The sequence below is a fragment of the Phyllopteryx taeniolatus genome, chromosome 7, assembly GCF_024500385.1.
Source record: "Phyllopteryx taeniolatus isolate TA_2022b chromosome 7, UOR_Ptae_1.2, whole genome shotgun sequence".
In the NCBI taxonomy this organism is placed as follows: Eukaryota; Metazoa; Chordata; class Actinopteri; order Syngnathiformes; family Syngnathidae; genus Phyllopteryx; species Phyllopteryx taeniolatus.
In genome coordinates, this window is record NC_084508.1 from 10,583,051 (window position 1) to 10,608,444 (window position 25,394).

The 25,394-nt window shown below is 40.3% G+C and overlaps 1 protein-coding gene across 3 annotated transcripts in view; it reads left to right on the forward strand.

The window, feature by feature from the left end:
* atf6 (activating transcription factor 6) overlaps window positions 1–23,432 on the forward strand; it is a 50,478-nt gene extending 27,046 nt beyond the window's left edge. For 2 of the 3 annotated variants that reach the window (XM_061779252.1, XM_061779251.1), the window contains exons 9-16: window positions 1,031–1,122; window positions 2,395–2,541; window positions 4,448–4,543; window positions 4,680–4,782; window positions 6,175–6,245; window positions 7,747–7,858; window positions 12,061–12,145; window positions 22,217–23,432. In XM_061779252.1, coding sequence (XP_061635236.1) covers window positions 1,031–1,122; window positions 2,395–2,541; window positions 4,448–4,543; window positions 4,680–4,782; window positions 6,175–6,245; window positions 7,747–7,858; window positions 12,061–12,145; window positions 22,217–22,413 — 903 coding nt within the window. In that variant the 3' untranslated portion in view covers window positions 22,414–23,432. The remainder of the gene's footprint in view (window positions 1–1,030; window positions 1,123–2,394; window positions 2,542–4,447; window positions 4,544–4,679; window positions 4,783–6,174; window positions 6,246–7,746; window positions 7,859–12,060; window positions 12,146–22,216) is intronic. The other variant, XM_061779250.1, reaches the window with a different exon arrangement.
* Window positions 23,433–25,394: the final 1,962 nt, after the last annotated feature.

Sequence of the window (25,394 nt, forward strand, 5' to 3'; positions counted from 1 at the left end):
GACAACTGGGCAGGTATTTTAATGTTAATTAACAAACCTACGTCGACAATTTCAAATCCTGTCGTTTCCAAGCAGTTTAGGTGCTCAAAGGCTATATTATATTCAATCAACAGACCGCAAAGATGTCAAAATTAAACAAGGTCACAGACTCATTTGGTTTACATGAACCAGTAGAAAAGAGAGGATTTTTGTGGAAGGGGACCTTTAATTCTTATTCCTTGGACACAATTTTAATCAGAGTTACGTGTTTTGACTAGTGCTGGCACATACAATGTGTTCTTGCTAAAAAAATAAAAATAAAAAATAAAACGCTTGGGTTCAGTTCCCTTTTAAGTACAAAAGTAAAAATGATTTTGAAATTATATAAAAAAATAATAACTTGCCACAGCAGAATTTTATTTGATTCTTTAAACCAAGAGGTACCTAATGTAGGCTCAGGCTTTCATGCCATCAAAACAATGTTTTACCATTAAAAACATGCAAGTTAGCAAATTATATCAACTGGGAAATTGCACCTTACTTTCCACATTTTTTCAAATTAGACGTGACAATTTTTGAATGCAGGTGGTGGTGGTTCGTCTTAAATCATTCTTGGAGCAGACAACATCAAATAATTCTTTTAAATAAGGTTGGCATCATTTGGGGAGCATTTTAAAAAAAATCTTTGTGTTAACCACGAATGGATATCTGGATTCTCAAAATCGGTTGTCATCGTTAATGGTCCCTGGCTCACGTCCCTCCATTTCACTGCTGTCCCTGTTTTTCTGCCTTAATCAGTGATTCGAGAACATCTTGTATTTACATTGTGTCGTCATCACCGGAGGATGAAGGAAAAAAAAAAAAAAAACTAACTCGGCCGAGTAGAAAGGTCAATTATCAATTTGTTCAAATTACCGAGTAAAAGTAAAAAGTAGTCAGAAAAATAAAGACAAGTAAAATACAGATGCCTGAATTTTTTTTGTACTTTGTTGCTTCCAAAATGACATCATAAATAAATAAAATGTCCCCCCACCCCGTTCCCTCCCTGCAGAATACTGTGCTTAAGGCAACGGCCCCTAAGAGACGAGCTGTGTGCCTCATGGTGGTCTTGGTCTTCCTCGTGCTCAGTGTCGGCCCAATAAGGTAAAACTGGAATAGACCTTTTCGGGTCTCTCTTTATTTTAAGAAAAATTGTTGACAGTTACTGTAAGAGCAATAATTCTGCTATGTTTATTTTATGGTGGGCTCACTAGGGGAAATAATGGGAATCCCGATGATTCACTGTGGGACTCCTGCCTGCCATGTAAGACATTTATCCAAAGGCTAATTAAAAACAGTTTTATTTCCTGTTGAATCGGTCTGGTCCCTGAAAGCAGTTGAGTTTTTCAAATCACTGGCCAACTGAGTTTGCCAAGACTTTTTCGTAATTGCATTAAAGCGGTTGATGCAGACAATGTGCTGCAATGAATTCATGAACCGTAAGAATTTAGTGGTCCATACTGTAGTTGTCCTTGTCTTAGGCTGAGTAAGACCATTCTCATCTGAAGGAAATAAATGTTCATTTAGTCATCTTTGCAATTATTCCTCTGATGTTCTTGCCAGAGTTTATAGGGCTTTCTGACTAATACCTGAATAAACCTTAGAACAACCCTACTGTGGTTTAGTAGGATGTAAACATTTACCCCTTGTGAACGTTACAACCAAACAAGTCACGCTCCACGTGTGACTTAAAATACATATGTGATCGGTCCTTTTCATCTCAGCTTTTACTGTTACCACGTCTGACAAATTAAGACAGGCTATATAAAAGAGCTTCATTCGGCCCGGTTTGAAAACGCTGTTATTTTGTAATCCAACTGTAACAACAGATTCTCTGATGTCATGTTATAAAAATGTTTGCTTTCTCCTAGGGAAAACGTCCTCCACAAGGGATGCGAATTGGATTTGTTGACTTTGATAAGCTTTACTCTGCTCGGAATGTGCACTGGATCTGAGATTTAGCTGTGCAGCGCTTACATATAAAACTTTTAAAATGGTTTTGTTGCTTTTGTGGTGTGCTCTGTGGCTGTGGTCAGCTGTGATTGTCAGTACCTGCTTCCCCCTGTGTGTTTTTACGGAATAGAAAATGAGAAAATATGCCCTCTTTGCATGCCAAATTCCTTTTTGAAATGTGAAATGAAAATGCCACCTGGTGTGTTGTAAAAGCATTGAAGGACACTGCGTGTGCTAGTCGCTGTGCTTTGGATCGCACAGGCTAGATCAGAGTTCACTGTTGGGCTTTGCGGCTTAAAACAAAAAAAGAAACTCCCTGTGTGCACAGGATGAGGGCCACTTGGAATTTCCTTTCTCTTTTCCACCGTCCCAAGTGTCCTAATTTCTCCTTTCTCTTTTTCTCCCCACGTCTGCCCTCATCAGTCAGCTTCAGGGCAACTCGGGTTCTGGGCTGGAGCTTGTGCCCGTGCAACACAGTAGACACCTGTTGGGTTTCTCCCCGGAAACAGACAGCAAGGTCGTGACGGGCACCGAGCCCCTTGGAAATGGCCGCGTCGAGGTGGCCGACAGGTAACGTGCTCAACACCCAGCATGACGTTGATTCCACGGCTCAGGATGCACCTGTGCTTGGGGCCTACCCTGAACAAGTACCAGCTCATTACGACATGTGTAAACATGACCGCAAGGGGCTCTCCAACTCTTATCCAAATGTCTGCCTTCAAATATCCCTCAAGTTGTGCTTTGAGTAACAATGTGGGAAATTTGGGTCAGGCCATGTTTGACATCCAGTTTTATATCACTAGTAACAGCTTATTTTTCCAAGAGCTTATATATTTTTCTTTCTATTTTAAAAGCAATTGTGGCCCACCATAAATTGCAGAAATAACATTCTAATTTGGTACATTACCTGCACCTGCGTGACCTGAAAATGATGTTTTGCAAGGTGGTTGAAGTCCACAGCATTGGCAGCCTGTGTTTTGTCAGATTAACATCTGTGCTATGTCACTTGTTATTGCAAGTAGTAGTATCAGCTTTCCTTGCAGCATGAAACCAATGTAAGGAGGAAGGAATACATTAGCATTTTCAAAAGGGGGTGACACTGCCAAATGCTTACAGAAGACAGGATGATTGGGGGAGGATAATGCAACCTAATCTGGGGGTCTGCCTGAATAGGAAGCTGTGGATGCAGAAAGGTTAATATAGGCCCCTCAGCAAGAGGTATGATCAGGCCCCTGTGGTCTGACATCTCACAGACTTTTTTCCAGGATTTTGAGAGATGGGTGAGGTTTCGTCACCATAATGGGTGAGGTTTAGTCACCATAATGGGTGAGGTTTGGTCACCATAACACCATAATAGCTTGAACTCTCAGCTTGTCCCCAACATCCTAAATCAAAGTCAAGAGACTTCCTTGACACCAATTACTACTATCCTATTAGCCAGGGATTTGTAGCATCTTATGGCAGAAAGAACACAAAAAAATCACCAAATAATGTAGGAAGTACTGTAAATATAAATTTAAATATAAAATAATTTATCGCTACATAGCGGATTTCATTTACTGTGAGGGGTTTCTGGAATGTAACCCCTGCGATAAACAAGGGTTTACTGTATTGTGTAAAAAGAGTTCGACAGACGGCAGCATATATTCTACAATGCAATGTTTTATTACACTGAAAAACCTCGCAGTCTGCTTGACAACACCATTTGGACAGGTTGGGGAAGCCTCGGTGTAATATCCTGTCAAAAATGCGGCCAAAATAAAAGCACGCCAGTGTAACTGTTTTATCACACTGTATTTGGCCCTATGGTTCCTGTTGTTTAGCAGTCACACTCAAAACTATTTTGTGCTTGTTTATTGAGTGCAGCTGTTAAATGAGCCACCATTTGGCCCAAGAAAATGTGATAAAACTGGGGGATTATTATTATTATACTGCCTGCTTTTATTTTGAATCAAGTTTTGTCACGGCATAAATTCAACTCGTTAATCAGGATCCCACTGTAATAATGTCGAATGTGTGCGTAGTATTGTTCAATTCAATTTGATCAGCAATATGCCAGCATCATGTCTCTCACGTTACCATATGCTTAACCTATAGAGTGGCAGAAGCCTTACGCCTTGACACATGGCAACCATCCAAATTTAATCAATATATTAAAAACAAAAATAAACTCAATAAAGTCACACTTGTGCCCAGATTGAAACCAAGGCGGTTTGTCTTTGGCATTCCTTTCACCCATGACTTTTCTTTTGCCCGCTCGTCATGGGTTTTTGACTGCAGGCGCAAGGCAGGCGGCCACATTGGCGCTCCCCTTGCACCGAAAGCACATTCTTAATGAGAAGAAAATTTTTAACAGATTCTTAAAGCAAATGTGAAATTCTCACATGCACATTTCCAAGCCTTTCAACAAGTTTCATCTCATCAATCTCTCATCAATGTTCTCTTGGCCTCTTGTCATCTGATTGTGGTGTTGCAGTACTGAGGACAAGGCCCTGATGGTGGTGAAGGAGCTTAACTTCCTCAGGCCACCTCCCCCCTGCCTGCCGCCTGTTAATAGGACCAAATGTATTGAGTGAGTATTAAAATCCTTCACTCTTGACATACTATTTTCACTTGCCCACAATAGATCATAAATGGATCAAGCTCTCGCTCAGATTTAGGTACATAAAAGAATTTGCTTTTAAATGTGTGTTGACTTTGATCGACAGGCTGGCCCATGAGTTGAGGGGGTGGGTCCACCGTCATGACGTGCAGCTGACCAAATCCAGGCGCATGAGTAACAGCCACCTCAGACCCTCCCGGAACATTCTGGCAAGTCCCATCAGCTCATGCTGTAAAACGTTTTGCCATGTTAACTAAATGCTAAATCTAAGGCTCTCTTTTCACCACCGATTCACTTCCCCACACACCTTCTCCGTTGTGGTCCTCTCATTCCTACTTTTTGAGATGGATTTAATCCGGCAACCATGAAAAAGTAAATACAACAGTCGGGGGAGATCTTAGGAATTAGTGCCTTACCCCGCCCCCACCCGGGTCCCTTTTTTTCCCCCCATAATTTTTTTTCAATTGCCATTAGGGTAGCGCTCTAGCATATTTTGTCATATTTTTATTGTCAGTTAGTTATCACTTGTGTATTGTATTTAAGGTCTTATCTGAATTCGAGTACATATACATGTAGGAAGTTACAATAGTGCCTTAATATACTAGTGACTTACAAGTTATTCGAGATGCAAGCTGTCATTCAGCCGATTTATTTATTTATTTATTTTTCGGGCACAAACTTGAGATACGAACGCCATATGGTGGCGGTGAACTCAACTCACTTCACGACAAGCAGCCGTTTGGCAGATAGAATTACTGAGCAATTCTTCAAAGAAAGGGTGTTCAAACTATTAATTACCACATCCAGTTGAAGTTTACTGTCAAACTAAACATAAAACAAAAGGAACTATACGTGTTTTTAAAACAACCACATAACTTAGCCTTTAAGTCCGCTAGTCTTATGCTAAGCCTAACACTAGCGTCTGTTTGGTGGTGTTATAACACTCTCAGCAACATACGTTTGAACACAAATGGTGGAGCAACAGCATATATTCTGTATCCTCCGCGAAGAACCATTAATATTACTGCTAAGGAGTTTTGACGTTTCCTGGCTCCATGTATATCTGTATGTCTGTAAAATGCTGCTCCCAGGCGGCCAAGGCACACACACCAGAAGGAGCAGCATAATGACCATTGAACTGAAGCAAAAAGTGCGACAAAAACAGTTTCATTCTTTACATTCTATTGATATGTCACTCTAAGAGTGATATTTTTCTTCATTAAAAGACACATTACAATTTTTTTTCCTGTTTATTGGGAGGGGTTGCACAGATTAATGGCATTTCCATTCTTTTCAATGCATAAAGATGATTACGAGCGTGGTCACGGAATGAATTCAACTCTTTTCTCAAGGCGCCACTGAGAAAAGAGTTGTTGCAGCTTACCCTGGGATTGTAACACTACTTCAGATCTTAACATGGGCCAAAATGGTACAACTATCTTTATTTTGAAAAGATGTGATTGAGGGGAAAAAAAGACGTTTCCTGAAAAATTAGCCGACCCAACCATTAGACTTAATCGGTAGGTTGGAATTTGTCAGCCAATGTTATTCTTGTTAATGGGTGGTACTATACTGAGACCATGCTCTATATTTTCCAACAGAAAACTGAACATAAGGATGCCGAGAGCTCCCAGATTGTGACTGTTCCATACGCTAAAACTGCCAAAGAAAAGTGAGTAATGGCATGATATCATTTATTTTCACAAAGGTTTATTTTTATTATACTAGCAAAGTATGCTTAGCGTTAAAAAAAATAAAAAATATGCAGCAAGGAGCAAATTGTGTATTCTGTTCTAGGCTTCCCCCATAGTTAATAAAGTTTAATTTCCTTTTACGTCACTACAATTTATATAGCTCAACAGCAGTAGAGTTGCATTCGTCAGCTAAGCACTAACAAGTCTTGTTTGGAACACAATATGAGCAGTGTCCTTGCAGGTCCACAATAATGCTATTCTCCTTAAGCCAGTATACCATTGACTTGATTTTGAATCATATTGTTGCTTTACAAGGCTTTGGTAGACAAATAAGGACAACTTATTTGTGGCCTGGCATTAATTACATGCCCAGCAGAAGAATAAATAATGCACCTGAAAAATTTTACATGAAACTTAAGACGGTTGTTTTTTGGAGGTTATGGTCACACAAATGTTCTGCCGTCCCCTTCTATGCGACACCATTTCGTAAAGCAGCCGTTCATATAATGGCATTTGACTTAAGTGGCTCTTTAAATGGAACCATAATAGGAGGTCAAATTTCTTCTCCTTTTTTGGAAAATATCCCCCCCCCCCTCTTGCTTTTTAAAGTTTAATGAAGCACAGATTGTAAAGGATGACCCTAGTACTTGACTTGAGAGTTTTGGCTCTCAGAATCTTTTCTGCTGAGCTGCACTCACATCAGACAGATGGAGTCAATAGGTTTTGTTGGCCCCCTATAGTTTTTTTTCCTTTCCGTGGCTAGGAAATGTGAAGGACAAAAGGGAAACAGTTTTAACAGGTCCAGCGGTCTCGGTTCAAGTATGACTTTTTTTCTCTATTCATATCGTAGGCAGAGGAGTTTGCAGATTTGCATGAGGAAAAAAAAAACACTATGTAGGCAGTTGAATTCATTGAGTGATCGCTAGCCAGGATTGTATAAGTAATCCTCGCAATGCCAATTTTCCCTTTAGGATTTTTTGACTACCAATTAACATTTGTAATGAAAAGACCAAAGTTAATTCAAATCTAAGGAGCATCAAAAAAATCTGTTGTATTTTCACTCAGTGGAGGCGCCTCTTCATCACCCAGCCACCCAATTAGTTTAGTTAGCATGTATCTGTACATGTGGCGGACACATCGCCAAACATAATTAAATAAAAATACTGAATATTTATGAGGAATAAAATATTTAACATGATTTTGTGTTGTCAGGTTTCTGATCTTGGTCATCACTTTAAGGTAGCGGTTAGCACGTCTGCCTTACAGTTCTGAGGTTTGGGTTTCGAATCCCTCCTCCTCCTTTATGGAGTTTGCATGTTCTCCTTGTGCTCTCGTCGGTTTTCACTGGGTGCTGGCTTCCTCACATTTTCCAAAAACATTATATTAGGTTCATTGAAGACTGAAAATTGTCCATAAGTGGACAGATGATTGCTGTGATTTGTGTTGCCATTTTTCTGAACTCATATTTTTGTTCTTAAGGACCCCTGGCAGCGAGCTACAGGTGTACTACAGACCCCCTCACACGTACAGTGACTTCCTTGCCGAGATAAACCGACGAGGTGACACGTTCTACGTCGTGTCTTTTCGCAGGGTAAGTTTGGATTTGTAGCCTCACAAAACCAAATCTGACATTGACACTCATTATGTAAAAAATAAGGTTTCACAGCTCGACACTGATTAACTGCCAGATGCTTTTAAATTCAGGTTTTCCTGTAAGCTGTCCATAAAGTAAATAAGAAAATAGGGCCTTATGAATGAATCATAAATAGTGTGTAATAGGTCTGTTCCTGACCATAAAAATTGAATGTGAGTCAACCGCGGCGGATCGGATAATGTGCACACACCCAATGGTGTAACTACCCCTTTCTAGTCCTTTTTTTCTCAGCCCATTTACAATCACGAGGTGCATGTTTTAGGGTTGTATGCACGACTGCATGTCATTTCTCATCTTCTCTGCCTTACTTCATTAGGCTTCTTTACCTCAGTTGAGACACAGGGCCTGTTTTTGAAATTGTCTTGCCTGACATGATTAATGACTGGACATCACTTTCAATAAAGGGTCTTTGATCACTTTGGGTTTTAATGCTGCCCTTTCTTCCCTAAAGGATAGTCATAGAGACACCAACATAACGTTGTGCTAAAAATGTACTTTACTATAAAGTGGCAGTATTTACTCCTATTTTATATATCGTCGCTGTTGGGCGGAATCCCCCCACCTCCAAAATGGCAACTTTTCAGGAAAAAAAAAAAAAAAAAAAAGGCCCCTTCCTTGAGTGTCCAAAGACCGCTTTGTTCAAGTTGGTAATATAAATTATATTGCTATCATATACCGTTGCACTCTCACAAGAACAATCGCTAATTTAAAATGCTAAGAAAAATGCTCAAGTGTTACAGTGTCATTCATTAAAATGGTACGAACATGGCAGTCAGCCGTGGCCATCAAAGTCCGCAGAAGTCACACGACGCCACCACAGTACAAAAAGCCATGAAAGCAAATGCTTGTGTCACGTCATCCATGCAATCAACACATTGAGCTGACGAAATGCCGTCTATAGGCGGAAATTAATCTGCCAGCACTTACCCCATGAGGCATTTTGACAATTGATTTGAACAAAATAAGCCTAAAAAATGTATTACTGTCACAATTTTCACTCCTAATTGTCTAAAATGCACCTGACGTCACAGGCTGATGTCATTTTCGACCAAAATGTGGGTGGGCCAAAATCTGGCTGAAAATCAAATATCAGGAAAAAAAATCCTAAAATTACTACTGAGTCTATTTCGGGGGGAATATTTTATTTTATTTATTTATTTTTTTAAATGTCCCCACATATCATTTGTAAGTCTAGAACTATTGAGTAAGTGCCAAATGTTCACAGCGTTAGAGATGTCCATTAAGTGTTTTGATGACACATAACAGCCCTCTCAAGCTCCAGAATATTTTGAAACCAAAACATACATTCGGTTTCTAGTCTGTAACCAAGGAGTTCACATTGGTGAGGGCCTCTTAGTCTGCATGGTGACAACCGGGACAAAGGTGTACTCAAGTTGAGAGACTCCTCTGGTCAAATAGCTGCTTTTCAATCAGCTTTTGCTTTTGTTGTTTGAGCAGTAGTGGGGGTTTTGTGCTGAATATAGGTTTGAATCTTAAGGTACATTCACGTGATATGTTTCTCTTGTCTGTAAAAAAAACAAAAAAAAAACAAAATGATACATCATGTGTTGGCACATTTGGTCCTGGTTCACTTTGCATTCACACTGACATTTTTTAGAGTTACCCAATAAAACAGTGTTTTCATTGATGATGAAACGTAGCTGGAGACAAATTCCTTGTGTGTTCCTTTTTGGACATACTTGGCAAATAAAGATGATTCTGATTCTGAGATTTTATGGCATGTGAAACGTAACTAGTAGTAGTTCTGTTGAATTGGGGAAACGGTCACTCGACAGCGGCCGAGGCTGAAGTCTCTCTGGCAAAACAACACATAGATCGTGTAAGCAAAGCTAGATTAATAAAAATAACAGTAGCCAGCAGAATGTATCTCAATGTAACAGAGTAAAAGTATTTTTTTCTTAAAAAAACATACTCAACTGCAAGTAAAATGTGTGTTGCATTAAAACCACTGATATATCACCCCAAAATTACTTGAGTAAACGTAACTGATTAAGTGTAGTGCATTACTACCCACCTCTCATGGTTATTATCGATACAATGTCACGCTTTTAATATGATGAACCACACTTTTTATATCAGCACTCTGTTACTTGTTGTGGCAACTTTAATTTGTGAGAATCTTTTTTCTCGTGCAAGTTTTATTTGGATGTTTTTGTTTCGTGTTTATTTTGGGTCCAGGATCCACAGATTTTTGGTGAATGTTTGGGGGCTTTTTTTTCCACTGTATGATGTGATTACAAGACTAGCCAAGGCTCTGGATTGAATTTGGCTTTTGAACGCGATCATTATTAATTTTGACTTTTGTCTTGTGAATAGTTGATACCTTTTTGCCCTCCTTAGCATTTTCAGCTCATTGTTCATGTTGTTCTGACCCGATCCTGTGGAACCCCAGATCACATGAAGCCATTGGCAGTAAAACAAGCACCTGCAGCCTTCGTTTGAGCCTGAAATGAGCTGAGGTGATGGAAAATGTACTTCTCAGCAAGGCCAGAATATTTAAAGTACTCATACTTCTTATGTTATGGCACCTGCAGCTTTATGGAAGAGTGTATTGAGGTGACGTGGTGGAAACACTCACTCGAGGGTCTTATCCATAATGTTTCAAGGAAAATGTACCTGTTGTCATGGAGCGTGAAGCTCTTCTGTCAGTTAGTCGAGCTGAAAGTCCCTTGATAATTAGCAGTAATGTACACAATGTTTTCTCACACAGTAAAGAACCCTCTCATTTTGAGGCATTTATTACTCCCATTGATGGCTTCCAACTTATTCTTAGTGCCTTGCGTTGCCACAAGCATGTATGTCAGACTGCAATCTTTTAACGACATATTTGCACAACACCACTGATTACTTCTTAAAACCCACTCTTAATTAGAGTGATAAAAGTGATTGACAGTGCACTGAACACATTATATTTGTGTGCAAAAATTAGGGCAGTTTCTAACTAACGTATACCCTTACTATTAAATAATGCAGTAGAATTGCCAGTTGTAACAACCTAAAGGTCTCCCAAAGTGAAATTCAATGTCATGAAAAGCCCTGAGTTGTTGTGGCACATCTCGCAAATCTGAAAATCTCATGAAACTTAAAGCATATCTTGCGTGACTTGAGCTCAATGAGCATCTAAAGCAGTGGTTCTGAAACTTTCTACACAAAGTACCACCTAAAACAAATACTAAAAAAGTACTACCATCATGACTAACATTCAAATACAGTAGCTTAGTAGGCCTAAGTATTCATCAAAAAGAAGACTGATGAGAGGTTTTGTTCCTAAAACGTAGGTTTAATATTGTAAGCCACTGTAACATTATGCCCAGTTTGAACATTAACATTGCACTTAAATGTAGGGGGGAAAATGTTTTGCCTAAAATGAGCAATGGCCAGTCAAAGAATAAAAACAGAATATTTTTTTTTTTGTTTTTTTGTTTTTTTAATAAACAACCTGCATTTATAGCAGGGCCTTGTTAGAATGTTACTTAAAACATTGTATGTTCAGCTAAAGGTTTGATTCTGGCCAAAGTTTGACTTATGTGGGAAATACGGTTTTGAAATGAAAGAACATGTAATGGCTCGTGTTTGTGTGAGGCTATACTAAATTATACTAAAAGCCAAGCCTATTTATGAGTGAGAGATGATTCATTTGTCACAAATTTCGTGTTTGATGTGGATTTCATATCCTTGTCTTCATATTTGGGCTTGTTGACAAGCATAAGTGGTTTTGGCGCACACGATATAAAAAACTGTGTCCCGTAATCCTCATACTGATCTCATAGTCGCACGGGTGTTTGCACAAATGCATTTACATTCAGCTGCAGGAAATGTTTAAAAGGATGCACTCAGATTAAATTCTTACCTCCCATCTCAGACTACTATTATTTGCAATGCCATAAATGAATCACTTCACCATTTTTGTCTCTTGGGAATGAAGGACACAAAAGTGCTTTGCAAAAACGAGTTTGATTATAGGCTGCAGTGTGGAAATTGGCCTCAGTTTGTGACATTTCTAAGAAATTAACACTATTGACCACACCGATCTTTTCAGCACCCTAAAATGAGAAGCCTCTTATTTATACATATACCAGTTGAATACTTTTCCATAACCTTTTTGTGTTGGTTCTCAGGATCATCTCCTACTTCCCGCCACCAACCACAATAAAGGAAGTCGCCCTAAGATGTCTGTGGTGTTGCCTGCCATGAACATAAACGGTAAGGACTCTTCACAACAGTTGTGGAAGTAGATCAATCAACACTTTTCACATTCAAGGCGAACTGGGAGCTCAGGAGCACTACACATGAATACATTACTTGTCCTTTTTAACACTTACAATGAAAAACATCCACGACCCGAACAGAAAACTTCGAGCATTGTTGTGCAGTGTTGCCTGTTGCAATCTAATATCATTGTTAAATTTTTACCAAAAATATCTTACAACTGGAGTCCTCACTGCCCTTTGTCACGTCCCTGAGCCTGTACTTCTCTCCGCTCCATTTAGCAGAGCTGCAACGTGGCTCCACAGACACTGTCCAAACCACATACAGGCACAAAGATTTGAGGGGAAAAAAAGAAGAAAAAAAAAAAAAAAGAAGCTTTTTCAGTGTTGTGATTTCCTTTTGGCGGTGGCTTTGCAAATGTTGTACTTGAAATAATTTAACAGATGCCAGGGCTGACATGTTTATATAATAATGATAGTACTAAAAGAAATCTAAAACACATGAAAACAATAGTTTTGAAGAAAGCTAAAATCTAAACTGGAGAGGCAGCTTCCATATGCCCAATCCCCCCAGATATCGTGTAAAGATGGACTTGAATATATTTGAGACGTTTCCCAGTGCACCACAAAAAACTTGACATAACTTGAGGAATTTGACGTATCGAAGCAAGGAATTCCATCCTTTACCTTTTCCACTTCACAGCACCTAATCGGCTTAACATGGATTCACTGTTGAAGTTTTGCTAACTTTGAGGATACACAGCTGGAAAAAAAACACAAAAAAATATATTATATAATAAGGACACACACGGACAAACAACAATTCAGCATACCTATGGGGAATTTAGTCTTCAAAGGACCTAGCATGCATGTTTTTGGAATGTAGGAGACTGTCAGAGTACCCAGAGAAAACTAATGCAAGCAATGTTAATTGGGTTTGTTTGCACCATAATGTAATGAATTTAAGTTTTGAGATTTGCAAAACCGCATTCTCAGGATTACGTTACATCTTTGTTTTTTGTTGTTGAGAACTTATTGAACTTAGTCAATTTAGCTTACTTAAAGAACCTATATAACCCATTCCAAAATATGTCCATTATAATGAAGTTTATACCGCGATATATACCGTTGCCGTGAAGGGATGCAATTTATACAGTGAAATGAATTTTAGGTCATATCGCCCAAACCATACTCCACCGTCTCAACTTAGTCGCAGCGGACTGTTGTCTTGGGTTTGAATGGAAAAAAACGAAATGCACAGGCTAAAGTTAGATCACCCTGTTGCTCTGGATTCTGCACTATTCTACTCCACAATCCACTTTGCTGCAGCGGCCTGTTTTCTTGGCTAAAAAGGACAAAAATTAATACACATGCTAATGTTAACATACGTTTGCTGTTTCTTTCTTGTTTGTTAGAGGGTCTCTTTGTAACTGATTATGTGTTCAGTGCAGAGGGGTTTTCACATTTTCCCGTTGTACTATTTGGAGGTGGAAAATTGACCATCCCAAACCAAGCAGTCCAGTGGGAAAGTTGCATTAGGTTGCAAGTAATAGAGTGCAAGCTCACTTATCTTATCTAATCTAGCATGGCGGCTCTGGGCCATCACTGGTGGATACCAGCGACTTTTCCTTAAGCCTATTGGAAAGACAAACTGGTGGATGAGAGGTAAACCCCCACGGTGTCTGTTACACTTAGGTCACCATTTGGCTGTCACCCGTCCTGTGAATCATTCAAGGTTGCATATGTTTTATTTCTGAGTTCATAAGGTTTTTCTCCAAGATTTGTTGCATCATTTCCAATGCATGTCAGTCGAGACTGAAAGAAGTCGTTGTATTGCACACATTCTGTTACCTTCCTCTTATCTTTCTCAATGGCAGGCGGCCAATAGCATATTTGCTCTATTTTTTATAAGCCAACAGAAAGGAATGAATCACATTGCGTCTACTCAGCAAGGAAGACTTGCCTATTGGGAAATGAGTTGACTCCCCCGCCTTTTGTAAGGAAGTTGTTGGGATGAAGAGTGATGAAGATAAATATTATTTTTTGTTGGTTCTTTTCAAGGAGGTATGTTAAGGTCTTTGTCAGTCACATGGCAGTCAATTGTGAAATCCTAGACCTCATTTTTTAGCTATTTGATGAAATGAAGGCCCAAACAAAGGTGCCATTCAGGATGACATCTAAAGGTTTGGAGCAGTTCTCTTCACAAAAGAAAAGAATCTACAGATTTTGCATAATATTCACACATTCATCCAGTGTGCTTTCTTTTTCAAGTCTTTTCCCCGAAGATCTCAAAGAAAGCCAGGGCGAACGTTTTGCCTCTCGTTGACGAGGTTGATGACTTCGACACCAGGTTTAACTTAACACAAATGCAAGCGCAGCAGCTGCTGCTCCAGATGCCACAAGGCTAGAAACCAAAAGTGTGATGGTGACTCTTTGGTATGGCTCCACCTTCTCTCCTCTATGTGAGGAAAGTAGACTTTTAGATTTTCCCCCTTTTTTTTTTAAACTTCCAAGCGATTCAATGCAACTGGTTGAGCGACACTGTCCTCTTATTGGAGCGTGATTATTCCGTGGTGGAAGCAAATTTTTTCCAGCTCCCTGTTGAGGAATGCCGTTCACTTCCAGTCACTAAATTATTTTCATCTGGATGTGGACAAATTTAATGTGCAGTGATCTTTTGGTTAACAGCTGAACACAATATCTTCTATAGGCATACACTAGTTTTCTAGTAAAGTTACTCGACCTTTTGGCATCTCCCCGAAGTTGTATCAGACTGAGCAGTGGCTCCTTATAAGTACTGTGTGTTTATTTAATGAGCCATAGAGTTTGAAAGTAGCTCAATCAAGTGGAAGTGACATGTTTGGAGGAGAGGAATGTTTGGGCGATGACATCATTTACAGGTGGATTGACCGTGGGAGACGGTCTATTTACTCTTGAGTAAATGCGCTCTGCGGCTAACGGGCAGCAGTCACTGGGGGTTTAAGGTAATAAGGATTTTCCTACTGCTCAAATCTAAACTTTGCATACCCATTAGAGCTCTCACCAGCGTGATTGATGCTCTCTCATTGTACTTAACCAAGTAAAATGTGCCTTTGTGCCATTTAGTCAGATATTGTATCTACATGGAATGAGATCCGATTCAAGGGAAGTATTACCAATTCTGCCTCAACCCAGATAATTACAATAGACTTTACACCGATTTTATCGAGCTGATCGTTATCGGCCGATATTTTGCATTTTATCCTGATCGGCTTTGTCATAATTCGCCTCCGCAAAAGACATTTACTCCGCGTCGCCCGTGACCAGTATATTTGAATCCAAAAGCTAGTTTATTTTTAGCCTTGTCGCGCATCTTTTGACGTAGTATTGGAAATATCTGATGGCCAATAAAGTTTTTTTTTTTAAAAAACAAAAAAACGTCGGCGGTGTGGAACAGACAACACGTCTGAGACAGACAACACGTAATGCCCGGATCAGACTACAAGGAAATTTGCTCTTTCACGATTGCACTATGTCAGACTACTGCAATAAAATCTTGTATTCCGGTACTACCGCATCCTGTTTTTTACAATCATTGGGCTTTATCTTGTCAACTCAAATGCGACCGGATTCACTCGTTACCGTGGCGACGACGACAAGAGTGGAGCGCGCGCCGACTTTGTATTATAAGGACAAAATGGGGGGAAACGTGTGTTGGTGGTCACCGGTCCTCAGGACAGGAGAGGATGTTCGTTTAAGGCTTGTTCACGTACTTTTAATACGATACGGCACACAAGCAAGCAACAAAACGTTATGTAGCCTAGCAAGCTAGTGGTACCACGAACGGTTGGACGTAAACATGCCGCCGTTCTGTCAAATCATGCTCCAAAGCTCCGGTCTGGGTGAAGTAATTTAATTACAGTAAGTTAGCACCCATTATTTCTGTCACGTTGTAATGTTGGTTTGACCTGACTGATTAGAATACACGATCTGACTAGAGCAGTGATTTCCAACCTTTATGGAGCCAAGCAACATATTTTACAATTAAAAAAATCTCACGGAACACCAACAAACAATAAATGTCACAATAATTACTGTATCTACTTCCTGCCATCTATTAGAAGATCATTTATCATTTGGTCTGTCTGTCACTATGCCTCACTGGCATAAATAGATGCACGAAGATACATTATTTATTGTAAATCAAATTTTTGGAGCAATTAAGTACACAAGTATGTACAGTAAATGGACACATTCCCCATCTTGTGATCGGTTATCGTTTTTTTCAACTCGCCGATCGGCCCCAAAAATCGTGATCGTGTAAAGCCTAAATTACAATTGGAAAAAGCTTTTTTTTTGTTTTTTTTTTTTGTTTTTAGTTTTTGGGTTTTTTTTGTTCCAGGGTTCTCTAGCTTCCTCCCACATTCCAGAAACATGCATGTTAAGTTAATTGATGACTACATTGGCCATCCGTGTGAGTGTGAATGCTCGGTTGTATGTTTGTGCCCTGCGATTGGTTAGCAACCAGTCCAGGGTGTGTTCCTCCTCTCGTCCATAGTCAGCTGGGATAGGCTCCATAGATGGAAACCATATGAGGTTACTTTCCACACAGACCTCTTTCGGCTTTTTTCTTGTTGTTGTTGTTACATCTGGTGCAACATGGTGTAACACGGCACTGCATCAGTCAAAAAGCTGCTTCTAATACAGTAATGCCTTGACTAACGAGTTTAATTCGTTCCGTGACCACGCTTGCAAAACAAAACACTCATATCTTAAATCATATTTCCCCATTGAAATGGATGGAAATTTCAATATTTTCAGTAAAACACCAACAACAAAAAGTGTAGTAAGAAAAATAGGATTCTACAGTATTGTACTGTGTAAAAATGTACAGAAATAAATACTTTATATTTCTATTTAAATACAATGTAAAGAATTAAACAGTTTTTGCATGATTAATTAATTAATTGTGCGTCTCTTTCTGGTGTGCACGCCATGGCCATCAGGGGCAGTGTAATATAAACATTCGGCATTGTTTTTTCACAGAGGATAAAGATGTCTGTGAGTATTGTTATATTGTCTTTCAGCATGTTTTGCTGCGCCGTTTGTGTTCAGATATCCTTTACAATCCTGCGGCATCGATGCTATGCGTTAACCCATCTGTTGTTCATTGTACATTAGCATTGAACCAGCAGACATTCCTAAGGCAAAGTTATGTTGTTGTTTTTAAATACACAATGTGAAATTCTGTTTTATTTTCAGTTTGACAGTAAACTTCGACTTGGAGTCGTGATTAACAGCTTGACGCCTCGTTTTTTTAAAGAAACTGCTCGCAGCCACCATCTCGCACTCATATCTCAAATTTATGCTCACAATTCAAAGCAAAAATGGGCCGAGCGATGGCTCATGTCTCAAAAAGCTCTTAAGTAGAGGTACACTGTACTTAGCTTCATGAGAAGGGCAAAATATTAGCTCTTATTTTGGATCTCAAGATTATGTATTAGACCTGTACCTAATGACGGCACCGGTTAGTGTATTTATATCCTTTTCTGAGTTTGAAATGTTCGGTCAATGTCAGGTCACTTGTAAACGTTCCTTTCAAAGTTGGAGCCAATGTGGCAGATAACATCCTCTGGAAATTGCTCTCCGGATTACTCCAAGGCATCCTTGCCAGACCTCCAGCTTTTATCAGGCCGCAGTAGCTCGCTGTGTCACAGAAATGTTGTGGAACACCTCCAGATGGTATCTGTAAAGGCGAGAAGGAGACCATGCAGAGGCGGGGTGCAGCTTGGGCAGCTTCACCAAAGAGCTTGATGTTGTTCCATTGTACTCTTCAGAGTGCTTGTGTAGTTTGGTGAAAGACTGAGGGTTTGACATAAGAGGGAACAAATAAAGACCCAAAAATCGAATGTGATCCTTTAGATCGTAGCCCACAAATTACAGGGTAATTATTAGAATTTCTGGTCTCTTTTAAAGAATAATTATAGGGTAGAGTTAGTTGGGTTTGAAGTCTCAAAACAAAATCAGGAACTTGGCATATGGTTGAGGTTGCAGATTCACTCCGTCAACTTAACTTTTTTTTTTTTTTTTTACATTTTGTTGGCGCACTCTTTGTGACAGAAAGTCACCCATTCATTTTCTGAGATTAGTTGTAGTGTAAGTGTGTATGACACCCTTGTACAAAGTTTTGATTGGTTTGATAGATTTGACCCATGTTCTTTGTGGAATCTTCAGAATCCAGGCTATTCAATTGGCAATACATGCATCTAACAATGTTTTTTAACATCGTGGTTGTATTTAAAAGTAGAACTATCAATCTGCCTGGTAGCTGACGCAAATGTAACCGTACTGTGTCACTTACGAACTTTTGGAGTCTTCATTTGATGTGCTTTGAGCCAAAAACGCTACACAACTGGACAAACGCGCACAGTCGTTTCACCAAATCAGTTTGAAAGTGACTGAGGAGTTAACCAGCGTCATGTTACTCACGGCTCTCATTTCATTGGACATTTTGTTAGGAATGGCTGCATAATCATAATGATATCAAATACAAGTTGCAATAAAATACAATAAAAAGTCTGCCACCTACAACTGTAGGAGGGCTTGAGGGGGGGGGGAAAGATCCTTTACAGTAAACCACTGTTTTGCACTGGGAATATGTTCCAGACACACCCGCATTAGGTAAAAATCCACAATATATAGACCATATAAAAATATTTTATGTAGTTGTACCCCTCCCACATACTCTAAAGAAGTGTAAACGTTTTAAAAGATGCTTTTTAAATGCATTGTAAACTGTCCACTTACAAAAACTGAGCCTTATTATCTTTGTAAGCCATATTTTCTAATCGGTTCATCATACAGACGTACCTAATGATGTGGCCGGTGACCATAGATTATTGTATGAATGTGTGATGGCTTGATTCTTGGATTTGCGTATGACAGAAATGTGGTCTTGGCTGAGGTCTGTGCTTTCCTAAGCACATTTTCAGTGGCTGGTGGATTAAAATTCCTAGAGCACCAGTACTGCTTCCCCAAGCAGTTGACTCCATTTCGAGCAGACTCTACAAGCTGGACCAAACTGAGAGCGTTATCTTACATTTCACAGGGATGAGCAGGGTGGAGGTACTTTTAAATAGCCATAGCGTAACAGATCCTCAGCCTGGATCCCATTCAAAGAGGTCTGCTAAGTGTGTTTCACTGCAGGTCCAAAGGATGAATCTCAGCAGTAGATGAGGTCATAGTCAGGACGGACATCTAATGAAATGAACACCTGCGGAATCTTCCAGGCAGTAGAGGGAGCTCCCATACTGTCCCTCCAAAAGAGAACCCTGTGAAGATCTTGGAGTCTGATGTATTGCACAGGTGGCTGGAAAAATATGGCAGCTTTTACTTGATGTATTTGAAAAGCTTCCTACTGCTTCAGCAGAAACAACTGAATAAGACTTTGTTCCAGGGCTGGTGTTACCTTTATGGGGATCGGTCTTGTCTCTTGCAATCTTGCAAAGAAAGTCTGCTTTTTAAGTTATCATCTGTTAATCATAGCTTTGAATCACAAAGCAGAAGACTTGTTGTTTTCCTCAGTCTACCAGTTCTACCAATAGGTTATTCCTTCTTAAGAGAGTGAAGTGACGCACCAAGTTGATGGTCATGTCTGGCTGGTTAAAGTGACGGCAGATGCACTTCAACGACGACGCCAGACTACCACGTGCCTTCTACGCATACGTGAGAAGTAATACCCCTCCATACCATCAGGCAGCGAGGTCTGTGTCCCTCATTCAAAAAAAATTGTTAACCAGAAGCTCTATGGCTGTGGAATACCAAAAGCATAAACCAATCATATCGGTTTCAGTCTCGCTAGCACAGACACAGGATGTTTGCCAGAAAGTTGCAGGTAGCACTGGCGTGCAAGGGATGTCGTACAGGTCTCTCCATGGCCTCTCCTGAATCATGTCGATGAATTGGTCTTCACTTTCTTTCATCCAGGAGGCCATGTCGTCAGTTTGCATATGATTAAATATAAAGAAGGTGGAAAGTTTTGTACCCACGGACAGCTCTATGGTATACCTCTAACTGGTATAGATAGCAAATCAGAAAATGGCGGTACGACACACCTGGGCAACAAAACACACATTACAATACATAGATGGGTTCAAACAAAAGGTTTTATCTTGTGAGATATCTGAGCCAGATGTAATTACCTGGAAATAAAAGCTGAAATGTTGATCTCGTGTCACATTTCCAGCATTTGATGTCTACCACAAAAAGTAAAAGTTGTTTGTTCCAATTCTTTTGGAGCGGAATGTACATCTACCACTACTGCTATCCAAATTAGGATGGATAGAGTAATCCTGAGTGACATTAGTATTAATCTTAATAGATTCCCGACAGAAAAGGATTTTTACAAGCCTGTCTGCTTTTAAAAGGACATTTGTCTGAGATGTTAGAAAACCACATGCTTGTCTCAAGTTTCAAGATTGGTCAGGTAAGTTTTGGTCTCGTTCCAAACTGCCTCTTCTGAACCCACAAGAGGCCCGATAGCTCTGCATCCCCCACTCTCTCTCGCTCTCTCTCTCTCTCTCTCTCTCTCTCTCTCTCTCTCGCTCTCCTCTCACGCTGCTTTTTCTTCTCAAATATGCGTGCCCAGCTCTCGTTGAGAGTCGCTTTGTCTCTCTACGAGGGAGAAATCCAGCGTGACTCACCTCTAGGCTCCCATCTGCAAGCAAGCCGGCAGCTGCCTCAAAAAATCCTTTCTCACCCTTTTTTCAGCTTAAGGGGTTACAGGATTAGTATTCAACAGGAGCTAAACTGCTAGATGAATTGGAGGAGACACTTTATTTCCACAAATTTCAAACGTCTATATGACATGCATCAGTCAGCATACCCCAAAGATTAAGATCGCCTTCTCTAAACAGCCCTGTTCAGAGCAACCAGTTTTAAGCAGGGTGTCCTGTCTCATGGAAATGAACCACTGCTCACCACGCCTCCCTTTACTGTTGGGTGCAGCAACTCTGCCTTTCCATTCAAATAACACTGCAAATCTGCTTAGCGTTTGGCTTTTTGCACACCACATGGATTCAGTTCCCACTCGGTGACAGTGTTAATGTTAGAGTGAATGGTCATTTGTCTCTATTGTGAACTTCAACTGGCAGGTGACCAGTCCAGCGTGTTGTCAGCCTTTTGCTTGAAGTCAGGTGGGATAGGGTCCACCTCCCCGAGACCCCGAACAGGATAAGCGGTATAGAAAATGGATGGAGGATTCTGTGTAATCCGGATGTCTCAAGAAAAGAAAATGGCGGCTCTTTGCCTAGTTAGCTACCAAGTGGAGAAACTCGGGAGGGCAGTATTATTTCAGTCAAGAAGGCACTGCGATGGACAGAGCTCGTGACCACGCTAACACAAATCCAAATTGCAGAGGTTCAGTCTACTTCACATCCAAACCAGCAGGAAAAGCTTCCAGGCTACTTCCTGGTAGGCAGCAAAGCCAGCATTTCCAAATACGGGCAAGCTTGTTGTCCCTACTCCATGCCCCGCCGTGCAAACCTAGTTCAGTGTGAAAGGCTTTAAATTCAAACACGATGATGACACTCACGCAGGAGCTGCTTTCGGCCAGAGCTCACAGCCGGACACTCGCCGACGTCACATGCTACCCCACCAGGGCCCGCCTCATTATGGCACATATCTAATGTACAGACATGACAATGCGAGCAGTATTTTCTAAGCCTTTTATGCTTGCAATTGTGTGTATTCAAATGTTTACACTATTTTTAAAAAGTGTGTTTTAATAAATGTAAATATTTAAAGTGTTTGGATGGGGTAAAACAAAACCATAGTTTTAGATATGGTCTCTCTATTGTGGGTTTTTCCCTATTATGGGTGGTTCTGAAATGTGTGTGTGTAAACTAGGATTCACTGTCCGCAGGCACTCGGAGAGCCAAGTATCTGTATACAAGCAACTAAAATGCCACTTTTCCAGGATGTGGTCGCTTTTATTGCGATAGCATTTGTAACTCTAAAAAGCCACTTTTCCAGGATGTGGTCCCCTTTTATTGCGATAGCATTTGTAACTCTTCTTCTACCCTTACAGACAGCATCATTGGAGACAAGGAGTTCGAGGTGATGATGCAGATCGATTGCGAAGTGACTGACACCAGGATCCTCCACATCCGCTCGTCCACCGTCCCGCCAATGCTGCGGGTCAACCGCACGCAAACCTTTTATCAGCGCTCACCGGCTGACACCCAGGCTGCTGCTCCCGTCGACGTGCTTGTGGGGTCTGCCTAGGACAACCTTCGGCAATTCAAATTGGTAAAAAAATTGAAACCGACTATTTCACATCAATCCAGTCACCACATTCTTTGTCGTGGCCTGAATTCCGGAAAGTAGTATCAGCGGTTGGCGCTAGCTCCTGATGTGGCTGCACTGACTTCCCCATATAACCCCAGACGTCCCACGTACAGGTAATTGCTTAGCAGCAGGGGGCTGAGCAGTGAACCCTGAGTCACCCCATCACAACACAAATGCACCATAGCAGCTCTATCTTGAAGTCCACTTCTACTTTTTGTTCCTCCTGTCTGGATCAACTAAGCTAAAGAATAATATTCCAATTTGCACATCTTTTTGAAAAGGCAAAAACAGCTGAATGGGGATTGAGACGTTGTTACTCATACATTATTTGGAAATACTACAGGAGATTCCATGCAGCTACAAACAGGACGCTCAGGAAGTCATATATCCTCTGAACTCTGACCACCATGTGTATGTCCTTGGTGTGTTTTCGGTTTTTCTACTGTAATGATGAAGACATTTTGCTTTCTATTATATATATAATATTTGAACAGAGATGTTTTATATATTTATTTTGATTGTCATAACCTTTGACAAAATGCGTATTTTCATGTGTGTCTTTAAGTTGTATTGTGTAAAAGTGTTGTTTGGGGATTTTTCAAATTGCTTTTTGAGTTCAGAAGCCGTCTTTTGGGGGGAAATGTAAGAAATGTAAGAAATATATATAATGGGTGGGGTAATAACAGTTTTAGTAGTTTGTATTGCAGTACAGATCTTGGATGTTCAGTTTTGGTTAGAAATGTCTCATTAGCAGTTGTTAAAAAAAATAAAATAATTTCAGTCTATGTGCTGATGAGTTTAATGCATCTCTGTTTTGCTACTTGCCTATTTTAGCCCGTTTCCTGTGTGTGTTTCAGAAAAACGTTGATTCCCATGTCACTGCAAGCCTGTTACAGTTAAGGACATGGAAGATGTGTGTTTGTGCATACACTCAAATAAACACTGGATTTTCTGTATGTATGTATATCTGCTGCTTTATTTTTGACTTTTTTTTTGTTTTTAGTTTTCAATCATTCTGTTATTGTCTAAAGCTGAATTGACAATCTTTGGCTTTATTGCAGGACCCCACATCCACAAATAGTCACCCCCAGATATCTCACCCCCAGATATCTGCTTGCTTAAAACAGACATTCGGTTGTTGCACATGGGGGCTTTTGGAAAGAAAGAAAACATGCAGCATATACACACACATATATACATACACACACACTACTGGTACTCACAAGAAGTTAGGGGAAACTGTGGGTACGGAAAGTTTTCAGACCCCCTTAAATTTTTCACTCTTTGTTATATTGCAGCCATTTGTTAAAATAATTTAAGGTAAAGAAGAACCCAAAGATCACTGTGGCTGAGCTCCAGAGATGCAGTCGGGAGATTGGTGAAAGTTCTAGAAAGTCAACCATCACTGCAGCCCTCCACCAGTCGGGGCTTTATGTCAGAGTGACCCAACGGAAGCCTCTCCTCAGTGCAAGACGCATGAAAGCCTGCACGGAGTTTGCTAAAAAAAAAAAAAAACACCTGAAGGACTCAAAGATGGTGAGAAATGAGATAGAATTATTTGGCCTTAATTCTAAGCGGCATGTGTGGCGAAAACCAGGCACTGCTCATCACCTGTCCAATACAGTCCCAACAGTGAAGCATGGTGGTGGCAGCATCATGCTGTGGGGGTGTTTTTCAGCTGCAGGGACACGATGACTGGTTGCAATCGAAGGAAAGATGAATGTGGTCAAGTACAGGGATATCCTGGACGAAAACCTTCTCCAGAGAGCTCAGAACCTCAGACTGGGCCGAAGGTTCACCTTCAAACAAGACAATGACCCTAAGCACAAAGCTAAAATACCGAAGGAGGGGCTTCAGAACAACTCTGTGACTGTTCTTGAGTGGCCCAGCCATAGCCCTGACTTAAACCCAATTGAACATCTCTGGAAAGACCTGAAAATGGCTGCCCACCAACGTTCACCATCCAACCTGACAGAACTGGAGAGGGGTCCCCAAATCCAGGCGTGAAAAACTTGTTGCATCATTCCCCAAAAGGCTCATGGCTGTATTAGCTCAAAAGGGTGCTTCTACTAAATACTGAGCAAAGGGTCTGAATACTGCGTGATATTTAAGTTTTTCTTTTTTAATAAATCTGCAAAAAATTCTACAATTGTGGTTTTTTTTTTTCTTTCTGTCGATATGGGGTGCTGCGTTTATATTAATGTGGAAAAAAATGAACTGATTTTAGCAAATGGCTCCAATATAAAAAGCAGTGAAAATTTTAAGGGGGTCCGAATACTTTCTGTACCCACTGTGTGTGTGTGTGTGTGTGTGTGTGTGTGTGTATATATATATATATATATATATATATATATATATATTAATATATATCTGAACTGCGTATTGACTGCACAAAGGTTTGATGATGTAATTGTAAAGGCTATACAGTCGTCATATAGCTGACGTATATAGCACAGTTAGCACTTTTGATATTGATATTACTTGTACCGTCTTTGTAGCACCGCGGGCCCTTGAGTACTGTAATTTCAATCCTCTGTATGTGTTATGCATATTGAAGACTTGACCTTGACCTTTTATTCTGGTAGGTTTTCACTTCCTGTTTTGGTCCACATTTTCCGTTTTGCTCTAATAACTTTTGCTTTCACAGCTTAACCTATTCATGTTTTTTTTTCTGTGGAGCCTATTCTAGACTAGAAGCGGAAAAACGCACCTATTCACAGACAGTGGCTAATGGTGAGGTAGAAATTGGTATCAAGGAAGTATCTTGACCCAATTGAAAGATATTTTTAATGATGGGGAGGGGCTCAGCTTCATCTGGGTAGGTAACAGATGTTACAGAGAGACTTTGCCGCATTTGTATGTTTTTGCTTCGCTAAGTGGCTACAAAAGGCTCAAGCTAACAAGCTGCGGAGGTCTCG